Consider the following 11700-nt stretch of genomic DNA (forward strand, 5'->3'; position numbering starts at 1 on the left):
ATTTTATTCTGGTACAAAGGGCCATTTTATAATTTATAGGAACAAAGTGAAACAAAGTTATAAGTTTCTCCTAAATAGGACATGAACCAACCAGCCCATCAGTTTGGATGGAGGATAAAAAGTGCCAAAATTAAATAAATAAATACAGCATTAAATAAATAATTAAATGTGGGTTATCTAACACCTGATTGGTCACCCTGCACATTAAGGCGAAGCAAATCTATACAGAGACTTGATTCGCGTTAACCCCGCCCCCTAACTTTGATGGGTGAGTTTGACAGATTCTTTTAATGGTTTCGATGCACTGCGACACAGGACCATGAAATAATTAAATGCACACTGAAATAATTATATATATTTTTTTTTAATAAAATGAAGACGTATTTTATTAAATTAATGACACATTTATATATTTAATTCCTTATTTATTTAATGAATTACACATTTAGTCAATTGTTTATCGCTGTATTTATTTATTTATTTATTTATTTAATTGTGGCACTTTATATTAGTGACATGGTTTTAATTAATGAATGACACATTTATTTATTTAATTCCACATTTAATTAATTATTTAATGCTGTATTTATTTATTTAATTTTGGAACTTTTTATCCTCCATAATATTTATCTAAATTCTTAGTGTTATTTTACTAAGTGCTGATAATTTGGGGACTTCTACTCCCAAATTTAACAATTCTCTGTAATTCCGATAAAACTTGCTCGATAGCCACGCTAACGCTAGTTTCATCGGCTGAAGCCGCCATGTTCTTTAGACTGAACTGTGGCGCTTCTCGTTGCGTCACACCTCAACCCGCCTCAAAGCCGACGCTGATTGGACGTTGGTTTGGTGAACGGCTCCAAATTTTCTTCAACGGAGAGTCTCCAGACTGATCTGGAAATCTGGAGATCTGGAGATCTGGAAATCTTGAAAGCTTGCGAGATCAGGATGGTCTCGCGAGGCTAACGGCGGACAGGGGGTATGGTCAACTCTGGAAGCAATGTGAGGAAGATGAATGATAAATGATTTAACAATGAAAAAACTTAGACAAACTTTATTGTCATTTTGTATACACAGAGTGTATACAAAACAAAATTTTGTTTACATTAAGGGCTAAATTACAGAGGTAATACATAACATTCCTTACTTCTTCAAGATTTTGTCTTTGATTGTAAAAAGCTTTGTTTCCACACCACTCTTTTTCTAATTTATTCATTATTTTATTGCGGTTTTTAATGTAGATCGATTGTGTATTTAATATGATATCATAAAACATATTATCTATTTTAAAAATTCAAACAACAGAAACTAACTCATAAATAAATAAACAAACAAAAATATAAAAAACTACAGCTGGTAGAGGACATTGCGTCCAAATATGGTATGGGTCGGCCATGTGGTCAGTCTCCGCCCCTTTCTATTGGCTGCACTGACGTTCACCTCTTCCATATAACAAAATAACCTCCATGTGGTATATGTTCTTGTAACTGGCTGAAAACAATCAAATTATCTAACTTATCTAACAGATCCACACATAAATGATTATTTCAACAGAATATCTAGCCCTTTCTAACAGTACAGTGTGTCTGATGTGTTTAAAAGCAGCAGCGAGATCTAACATAACCAGAACAGAGACGCGCCTCCACTTACTGATTCCCACTAATGATGTATGAAGTCAGAGGGTGATCTCACCTGGACAGCATCCTGACCCGTCACAGCCACGATGCGGCTGATTCCTTTCACCAGCTGCTTCTCTGAGACGATCACAAGATCCTGGATGGTGCTGGTCTGTAGCAGGTGTCTAAACAGAGAGAGACCTGGGATCAGAGATTACAACTCTAGATTAAGACTAAAAAAATAAACCCCGAAATAAAAGACTTTAAGATTCATTGAACTTAAAAGACTTGACTTTTTATGATGTTATAGGAAAATCTTTCTAGCACAAATAAACTACTTCAGCAGAGAGAAGAAAACCATCCAAACCAGATTTAAACCAACTATAACGGAGTGAACAATGTGATGGTAAACTGCTGTCAGTAACTGCAAAGACAGGAAATCTGGAATTTGATATTTACAGCTTTTAATCTCATATTTTAGATATATTTTATCCAAATAATAGAATAATAGAAGTAGAAGTAAAGTAAAGGTTTTCTAGTTTTTGAGGGATTAAAAAACTAGAAAAAAAATACAGCTGGTAATAAATATCAGAAAAGTTGAGAGATGATGATTAAATGTTCCTGTTATAATTCATGGCTGAGGACAAACAGTCCAGGTCTGGATTTTAAACCACAGCAATGAAGACATAGAGGAGACCTGACCAGGAATAAAACACTTTACAACATCCCAGTTAAACTCCCAACGACAGATTTGTGAGAAACCCAGACTGAACCTTTAAAAGTATCTGATGATTAGCAAGTAGCTTCAGTCCAGCTAGAAAGCAGCAAACAGGCTCTAAATCTGGGTGTAGAGATGGTCTCAGACCTGAACCTGCAGAGGCTCATAAAGACAGGAAAAAAGTCGGCTTTCTATTACTTAAAGAGCATCTCCAGGATTAAAGAACAAATGTTGAAAAACTACTTCATTCATCTTTAGTAGAATTGATCCCTGCAGTGGTGTCTTCAAAAGTCTGCAAAATAAGTGGATCAGAAAGCTGCAGCTGATCCAGAATTCTGCTGCCCGCATCCTCACTAGAACTAGGAAAGTAGAGAACATGAGCCCAGTTCTAAAGTCCTTCCTATTTTGGAAAAAATAAAATAAAAATGAAACTCTACAAAACAGACAAAATGTAAAATATTTGTTGAACTTTTGCACTGACATTATAAATTACTCTTGGAACATTTTTTGTTATTGAGACATTTTTAGGCATTTTATTTTTTAACATATTTTGATCTACTTGTTTTACTATCAAAAATACTGGAACAACTTTCTTTTCATCAAACCAGGAAGAACACAGCAATGTGTCATAATGTGGGATTTCCTGAAAAGCAGCCAATCACAGGTTACTTCCTCCCTCAAAATGATAAAAGATGTGAGCCACAGAAACATGTCCATAAAAAGCAAGTCATGAGATCAGAGAAGGTGGATACCGTCATTAATGTAAAATATTTGGGTCTGGTTTTTCTGAATCAGCACTTAACAAACATGCAAAATGAGCATGGAGAATAAGTTAATGTTGCAATAAGACGGTTGTTTCCTTAAATTTAAACTTTCTGACTCAGTGGTTGTGTCTATGAGCAGGAAACCTCATTGGCTTCGCTTCCTGATGGTGTTAGAGGCCGTTTGCTAACAGTGGAGAGCAGCTTAGTGTCTTACGTTCCACAGCAGAGCTCCACAGACGTCTCTCTCTCTGTTCCACCGTCCAACAGTTCCGACACTGGAACCTGGAGCGACACCACCCGAACTGGGTCCGGATACACCTGCAGAGTGAGGAGGGGCCGAGCATCAGCACCCCTGAGGAGACAGCTGAGTCCAGGAGGAGGTATCTGCTTACCTCATCCACCGTCCTCAGGCCCTGGATGGTTCTGGCTTTCTGCAGCGGAACCTCCAAGCTGTGGACCACCTGATCAGCGGAGATTATGTCATTGACACACGTTTCTACCTGCTGCAGCTGGGAGGAACTGAGAGAACCCTGAGGAGAACCCAAAGAACACTTCAGGAAAGGCAGATTTGCTACCGCTCAGTCGGTCACTCAGCTGATTAAATGGGTCAGAACCTTCACGCTGAAGTCGAAGCGCAGGCGGTCGGCTGATATGTGAGAACCTCTCTGTTGCACAGATTGACCCAGAACTTTCCTTAGAGCGAAATTCAGGATGTGAGTCGCTGTATGTTTTGCCATGCAGGACAGCCGGTGGGCCTGATGGAGAGACGGGACCGGGTCGGATCAAAACGAGGTTCTATATTAGCCTAATGAATACGTTGGGTTCTGTTGTGGTACCTGGTCGAGGTGCAGGTGGACCTGGTCTCCGGTCCGCAGCTTGTCTGCAGCAGTGATCTGATGGACCACGTATCCTCCGGCCCGGGTCACCGCCTCCACCGAATACAGAACATCCTGTGCAACAGAAAGGCTTTAGTCATCCAGAACCTCACACCGGATCGTTCCCATAATGCTCTGCTCACCTGCAGCCCGTCCCGTGTCAGGTAGCCCTGGTCATGTGACTGCCCCCCCTGCTCTGAGTAGAAACAGGTTCGGTCCAGAATGACTCCGCAGCGCTGACCCTCGCTGACCTCCGGAACGAGCGCCTCACCATCATACAGAGCCAGGACTGTGGCTCGACATGCTGGGAACACTGGGAGGACCAAGGAGAGGCGTTACGGCCGTCAACCAATCACAGACCATGTCCCGCCCAGCCGCGTACCGTATCGGCCGTCCTCCAGCTGGTACCGGTACTTCGGTGTGTCGTCGGTGTTGGGGACGCCGCTGCGTTGCAGCTCGGCCAGGCTCAGGACGTCCGGCAGGAGGCGGGGCCTAACACCCGCCTGCTGCTCCAACAGCATCTGAGACAATGGCATCATCAGTCACAACATCACTGATCTCCTTCACAATAAAAGCTCAGACGAAAGCCCTCCATGATGGAGGCTGATTCAGTCCGACCCAGAGCGGGTCGGCAGGGAGTCTTCCACTGAACCGCAGCGTCACCTTCTGGTTCTCAGAGATAAGTCGGTCCAACTCCAGACGGTCCACCTGGACGCCTCTCTCCTCCAACATCAGGTCCACCAGGTCCAGAGGAAAGCCCAGGTCACGGTGCAGAGACCAGGCCACCGAGGCTGAGGAAGAGCCAACAGGATGGTTTGTGGAGGAAATGGGTGCAGATTATTAATCAATAATCGCTAACTGACCAGGAAAGGGGCTTCCTGCGGCCCCCATCCGGCTGACGGTCCTCTGGATCAGCCGGCTGCCGTGCTGCAGAGACGACAGGAAGTGAGCCTCGTTCTCGTTGATGACATCAACAATCTGAAAGAGAGGATCCTGATGACTACTTCCTGTTTAGAGGGTCCGCATGCTGATGGTGAAGGAAGACTCACCCGGTCCGCCTCCCGGGTCAGGTCTGGGTTTGTGTCGCCCTGCCGGCAGAGCGAATGGTTCAGTCAACCAGCAGACAGTAAACCCACCCCTGGTTCTGGCTAGATCAGTCTCGATGTTGATTCTGATCAAACTGATATCTCCTCAACCTAAAGGCATGATGGGAAATGTATTTTACCAGGATATGAACAACGGTAGGAACCAGGCTGGCCAACGCCCCCTGTGGAGCCTTCAGAACCTCAACAGAGAACCGGACCGCCCGCCTCAAGATCCTCCTCAGCACCAACCTGAGCACCAACAGGAAGACGGGTGAACGACACTGATGTTAGACATCATCAGCGCTGCCAGCTGATTGGCTGGACACTCACTCGGCTCCGGACATCCCAGGATGGATCCCGTCAGCGATGCAGACTGATAAGGTACGGATGTGGTCTGCTACCACCCTGTAGGCCCGATCCACCTGGCCCGCGTCCGCCTCCCCTGTCCTACCGCCGTAAGGCCCCACCCCCGACCTCTGATAACACAGATACATGTCACTATGGTGATAGGCCGGCCTTGTAATGCGCCTCTGGGTCTGCGTGTACCTGGTGGATGGCGTCCAGCAGCGGTGTGAAGAGGTCGGTGTCGTAGTTGGACCGTTTGCCCTGCAGGATGCTGACCAGTCTCTCCAGTCCCATCCCAGTATCCACGCTGAACTGGGGCAGCAAGCGCAGACTGTGGTCCGCTTCCCTGAAACAGACCAGGACCTGAGCTTAAAAGAACTCAAACATGAACCGGGTCCTGGGCTAAGTGAGTACTAACTAGTCTGAAGGAACTGGTCTGAACTGGTCTGAACTGGTCTGAACTGGTCTGAGGTGATTTCAGCTGAAGGAATTCAGTCTTATCAGTATGGAGTGAACTTCGTTCCACTATTGTTGTTTTCAATATAGAAAATTACCAAAAAAACAGCAATCCAAAAATGAAACTTTGAAAAACCTTCAGAATCATAAATATTGAGAGAAACTTTTTTAAATAAATTTTTGCCAATATTTTTTATTTTTATTTTATTTTATTTATTTTTGCCAATATATATATATATATATATATATATATATATTTAACATTGACCTTCATGGCCTATTGAAAATGCTTTATTGGGCTTGAAGGGAAGAAAACATCTGTAAAGCCGAATTTGAAAAGAATGTCATTGGTAAAATTCATTTATAAAATAAAAGTTGAAACTTTAAAATCTGTAAGAAAAAAAAATTAAATAAATGTGAAAGAATAAGAATTGAAAAAAAAAAAAACATTTTAAAAAATAAAATCTGAAGAGCAGATTTACCTATTCTTTACCTTTTTTTTAAATTACCGTAAGATTTTTTTTGTTTCATTTTTAGAATTTATTTTTTTCATATTTTATTTCCAAAAGATGTTTTTTTACAACAATAATTGAACACAATTCACTCCATAAATTAATCCAAGAAGGAAGCAAAGGGCTGGTCCTCTATGAGGCCGAGTTGGGACTGTAACATTTCATCAAAAAAACATTTCTTTTTAACAGAAAAGTAATTTGGAAAGTGGAAAAAAGTCCCCCCCCCCCTGAAATGCAAAATGTTTAAATAGTTTGTAGAATGTTGGCATATTTACTGCTCTGAGTGGGTTGCTTTTTCAGCTAATGGCTTGTGTTAAAGTCTGTATACCCCAGTTAACCAAAAACTAACCAGAATGCGCTGCATCATCAGTGTTGGGCATGTTACTTTGAAAAAGTAATTAGTTATAGTTACTAGTTACCTCTCCCAAAAAGTAACAGAGTTAGTAACTGAGTTACTCCACAATAAAAGTAACTAGTTAGTAGTAAAAGTAACTATTGCGTTACTTTTGCGAGTGTATGAAATTCCTTCCACTCCTTAGAAAGCTTCCTGAACCGATTTTACTAACAATCCTCTGGACGCTGCAGTCCTTTCATGTAACGCTTTTTCCTTCCACTCAACTTTCCATAAATATGCTTGGATACAGGAACAACCATAAAAAATTCTGAGCTTTTTAAAAATATTTTGTTTTGTTTTAGATTTGATGGTTTGTGTGACCTGCACCTGGTCTCCAGCTGCTGGGGGTGAAAACAGACCTGTTGTATTGGATGAAGACCAGGTTCCAGATCTCCACCACCTCTGGACTGTCCGCGTTGACGAGCCGAGCAGCGTCTCGGCCCCCGATGTGGTCGTAGTGGATCTCGGTGCAGGGGCCGCAGGGCCCCGTGTCGCCCATCTCCCAGAAGTTATCTTTCAAACCAAACGGCAGGACGCGAGCAGGAGGAACCCTGAAAGGAGGAGCCGGGTCAGAGGATTCAGAACCGGGTCTGGGCCCGGCTGCAGACAGAGGTGGACCTACCCCAGGTCCAGCCAGATGTTCCGCGTTTCCTCATCAGCCAGCAGACCCGATGCAGCATCTCCACCAAAATACGACACGTAGAGTCTTTCAGGTGGTATCCCGTAATGCTCTGTGAGGAGGCTCCACGCCATCTGACAAGCCTCTTCCTGTAACACACACAAACACACTGAAGCTCCGCCTACTGCACACAGAAAGCCACCTGGCGAAGGAAAAAGCCTCTCCCACCTTGAAGTAGTCTCCAAAGGACCAGTTCCCCAGCATCTCGAAGAAAGTGTGGTGATACATGTCCCGACCCACGTCATCCAGATCGTTGTGCTTGCCGCCGGCTCGGACACATCTCTGACTGTTGGCCACGCGGCGGTATGACGCCATCGGGCTGCGGGGGTCCACCGTCCCCAGGAAGATCGGCTTGAACTGGAACCACAAGAATCAGAGCTGTTCAGACGGATCAATTCCTCAGGAGGGGTTCTGGCAGAGTTCTGGTGCTCTGGGGCCCAACATCTAAAAACCAAAGTCTAAATGACGTTAGGTGTTTATGGAGGTAGAGTAAATCTAAAGACATTTTTACTTTTTTTTTTTCCATAGACTTTCAATGATGGAAAGAAAAGCTTAATAACTATATGACTTGGATTCATCTCTCAATCTTGCATTGAAGAAAACGCTTACTGACAGACTGACTCCTATTACATGACATTTATCTCTGGGAAAGTATCTCAAGGCGGTGATAACTTATGTTCTGAAGTGTTGGGCTGGTGAGCTTTCAATGCTAAAAGATGATTGCTTTAGGGTCAGAATTTTCTTTCTTCCTTTCTTCCTTCTTATCCCAAGCGGGGCCGCGAGGGGAGCTGGTGCCTATCTCAATGGGTGACAGGCGGGGTCCACCCTGGACAGGTCGCCAGTCCATCACAGGGCAACACAGAGACAAACAGGACAAACGACCATTCACTCATACCTAAGGAGAATTTTTTTTTGGACTGTGGGAGGAAGCTGGAGTACCCGGAGAGAACCCATGCATGCTCAGGGAGAACATGCAAACTCCATGCAGAAAGACCAGGCTAGGAAACTGGAACCTTCTTGCAAGGCAGAAACCATCGTAATCAGGACTAAAATAGCAGCTAAATCAAAGCTAAAGTAGATTTAACAACAATTAAAGCTCTCTGCTTGGACTGAGACATAAAAGGGGATTAGAATTCTTTCCACCTGAGAACCCCAGAGCAGTTTATTGGCTGGAGGTAAATTGTCTGTGAATGAAATTGAATAAAAAGCACATCATTTTACTTTTGACTCAATTAAAAGAGGTTCGTTAAGGATTGCCAAATGCACAGCGTTCCAGGAATCTACCAGGAAACCCCCTGAGTGAGAAAGAGAAAAGGGCCCCAAGATTTTCATGCATTTAGTTCTGATCACCTATATTCAGGATAGTTTGTTTGTGTTTTTCTGTCTGTCTTTTTTGTTTTCCCATTTGTGAAATCCCAATTTAGCTACTTCTTTCTTGGGAAAAGTAGAGGTGAGCGAACAGATCAGGTTGAACTCTAAAACAGGACGGTGTCTGGTTACCATGGCTACGCTCACCCTTTCCCTGAACAGTTTTCAAAACATAAGCAGGGAGTTAAAAGAGTTAAATAGTTAATGTGCTATTATTCAACACTGGATTAAGGTAATTGATATGATATTAAATCCCAATAAGGTCAATCCAACAGTAGGAAAACGTTAAAAGAATTTTGCTTTGTTTAATTGGGCATTTCTTTTAATAATTTAGTAATGTATTTATTATTCAATGCTAAATCTTAATTTGTTAAACTCATGACTTTAAAATTACTAATACCTCAGTAATAATTTAAATTTAATTAAATTCAGTTTACTTATATAGCGCCAATTCACACCTTACAATTCAACCAGATCATACAGTCAAATTGATTCAAAGTTTTCTATCTAAGGAAGCAGACATACAGAAAGAAGCAGAGATACAAAAGACGACAGTAAACCAGCTCCACAGGCTGCCCCGTCCAGGAAACACAGCCAAGAAGAAGACTAACTGGATGTAAAGAGAGCAAATCCAGTTAGTCGCAGTCAGAGAAACAGGCCTACACTGAAAAAATAGAACCTTTTTAGGTAAAAAAATAAACATGTGTAAAGCAAAATTACTTGTGACTTACTTATGACAAATAAATAAAATATATTTTTATATTTATCTGGAGTTATTTAAGGTTTAAATTCCAGATTAGTGAAGCACCACTACCCTTTCTACAAAGTTAAAGAAGAATTTTATTTTGATCAGACTGTAAGTTGATATTTTTATAGTGAGTATTTTCTATAATAAAATTTAGTCCATAAGTCTGGTGGGAGAAAATTGACTTGATGTGCCTCTTCAATAAACACCTGCAAAGAGACACCTGAGACATCCAGAGCTTCCAGGACCAAAACCAATAAGTATATATTTTTTATTAGTGACAGTCTCTGACCCAACTGCAGGGAAATCTAGGTTTCTGGGCTGAAATAGATCTGTACATAAAAAATAAATAAAAAGTAATTCATTCCAACTGGACTGACCTGGTTCATGCCGGCGTTCACGAACAACAGGCTGGGATCTCCTCTGGGCCGGACTGGAGCGGAGGGAACCACCAAATGCCGGTGTTTGTCCCGGAAGAAGTCCAAGAAGGTTTTGCGGACCTGTGCGGAAGGCAGGCTGCTCAAAGAGCGCTCCGACCCGGGCGAGAGCCGCCGGAGCCTCTGGAGCTTCTGGAGCAGCAGCCGGGACATCTGGATCACAGTGTCAGCGCACCAGAACCGCCCGGAATCATGATCAGCCTCAAGGACTACAGGCTGAGTCAGTGCGCATGCGCAGTCAAACTCCATTCTTCTTTTACTGATAATATGAAAGATGAGCGCCGTGTCGACACCTTGTGTTGAAATGGAGCTACTGCAGCAGATGAAGAAAAAGGTTTTTACAAAAAATTACATACAAGATTAAGTTCTACTGTTTTTGGGGTTAATAAAATCAGGATCCACGAATCAGCCACTTTCAAACAAATTCATCTTAAATAATTTTAGGTTTAAATATTTATATCAAAATTAGATTAGATTAGATTCAACTTTATTGCCATTGCAGAGGTACAGGTACAAGGCAATGAAATGCAATTTAGGTCTAACCAGAGGTGTGCAACATTCCTGAGTTTGCAAATACATTGACCTCCAATAATAGAGGATTTTTTTCCTCTAAAAAATATTTTATCATTCAATGTGAAAAAATCGGTATGAGGAAGGAAATACAAATTCTGAACTATTTCAGAAAAATAAAAATGAAGAAATTTGATGTCAGATAAAGAAAATATTTTTTTCCTCCCATGATCAGAGTCCCATCAGTGAAGGAAAAGTCTGGTGCAGACATTCCTCCCACCAGAGGAGTCTCTGTGTCTCTCTGCTCTGGTTTCCTCTGGAAGGAGGTTCACCTGTCATTAAGCAGGCTCTCTTATTATTCTGATCTGTCACAGCCATAACGGGATCTTCAATATCTCTAAACCAATCAAAATGCTGAAAAATAAGATATAAGAGTCAGACATGATATTCCGAAATGATTTCACAAAGAAAAAATATTCATCAAATGAAAAACATGATGGGGAACCCTTAATTTAACCTCAGGATCATAAAATGTTTTTTTTCTTTAGTGGAATTGAAATGAAGAGTTTCCATCAACAGTTTTTCCTTCATTTTCCCGGTCGCCAAGTTTGAACATTAAAATCCAACATTGATTAACAGGTTCTGATTTTACACTTTCTTCACCACAGACTATTCTATTCTATTCTATTATGAATTATGAAAGTTGAAGATGATGATGAAAGAACCAGCAGGAATGATTATGACAACATTAGAAATGATGAAGACGTAAAATGTTTATAATTTTTTTTATTATTTCATGAAATTAGTACAGCCATTCATTTTATCCAGTTAACTGATCCGTTCATCTTATCCAGTTATCGGTTCATCTGATCCAGTTAATTGATCGGTTAATTCGATCCAGTTAATTGATCGGTTCATTCGATCCAGTTAATTAATGGGTTCATCAGATCCAGTTAATTGATTGGTTCATCTGATCCAGTTAATTTATCGGTTCATTCGATCCAGTTAATTGATCGGTTCATTCGATCCAGTTAATTGATCGGTTCATCCGATCCAGTTAATTAATGGGTTCATCAGATCCAGTTAATTGATTGGTTCATCTGATCCAGTTAACTGATCCGTTCATCTGATCCAGTTAATTGATTGGTTCATCTGATCCAGTTAACTGATCCGTTCATCTGATCCAGTTAATTGAT

The 11700-nt window shown here is 41.7% G+C and overlaps 2 protein-coding genes across 2 annotated transcripts in view; one reads left to right on the forward strand and one right to left on the reverse strand.

Annotated features, from left to right (window-relative positions):
- The window catches only part of aars2 (alanyl-tRNA synthetase 2, mitochondrial), a 20679-nt gene extending 10436 nt beyond the window's left edge, over positions 1–10243 (reverse strand). The window contains exons 1-17 of the mRNA XM_015371434.1: positions 9938–10243; positions 7613–7801; positions 7388–7533; positions 7125–7316; positions 5605–5749; positions 5389–5534; positions 5199–5307; positions 5023–5061; positions 4837–4951; positions 4637–4764; positions 4356–4494; positions 4117–4286; positions 3935–4048; positions 3713–3853; positions 3491–3628; positions 3313–3416; positions 1693–1801 (exon numbers count right to left, since the gene is read on the reverse strand). Coding sequence (XP_015226920.1) covers positions 1693–1801; positions 3313–3416; positions 3491–3628; positions 3713–3853; positions 3935–4048; positions 4117–4286; positions 4356–4494; positions 4637–4764; positions 4837–4951; positions 5023–5061; positions 5199–5307; positions 5389–5534; positions 5605–5749; positions 7125–7316; positions 7388–7533; positions 7613–7801; positions 9938–10243 — 2430 coding nt within the window. The remainder of the gene's footprint in view (positions 1–1692; positions 1802–3312; positions 3417–3490; positions 3629–3712; positions 3854–3934; positions 4049–4116; positions 4287–4355; positions 4495–4636; positions 4765–4836; positions 4952–5022; positions 5062–5198; positions 5308–5388; positions 5535–5604; positions 5750–7124; positions 7317–7387; positions 7534–7612; positions 7802–9937) is intronic.
- A 25-nt stretch (positions 10244–10268) lies between these two features.
- LOC107082650 (putative bifunctional UDP-N-acetylglucosamine transferase and deubiquitinase ALG13) overlaps positions 10269–11700 on the forward strand; it is a 23311-nt gene continuing 21879 nt past the window's right edge. The window contains exon 1 of the mRNA XM_015371435.1: positions 10269–10328. Within this exon, the coding sequence (XP_015226921.1) occupies positions 10269–10328 (60 nt within the window). The remainder of the gene's footprint in view (positions 10329–11700) is intronic.

The sequence above is a fragment of the Cyprinodon variegatus genome, unplaced genomic scaffold (assembly GCF_000732505.1).
Source record: "Cyprinodon variegatus isolate N-32 unplaced genomic scaffold, C_variegatus-1.0 Scaffold58, whole genome shotgun sequence".
Classification (NCBI taxonomy): domain Eukaryota; kingdom Metazoa; phylum Chordata; class Actinopteri; order Cyprinodontiformes; family Cyprinodontidae; genus Cyprinodon; species Cyprinodon variegatus.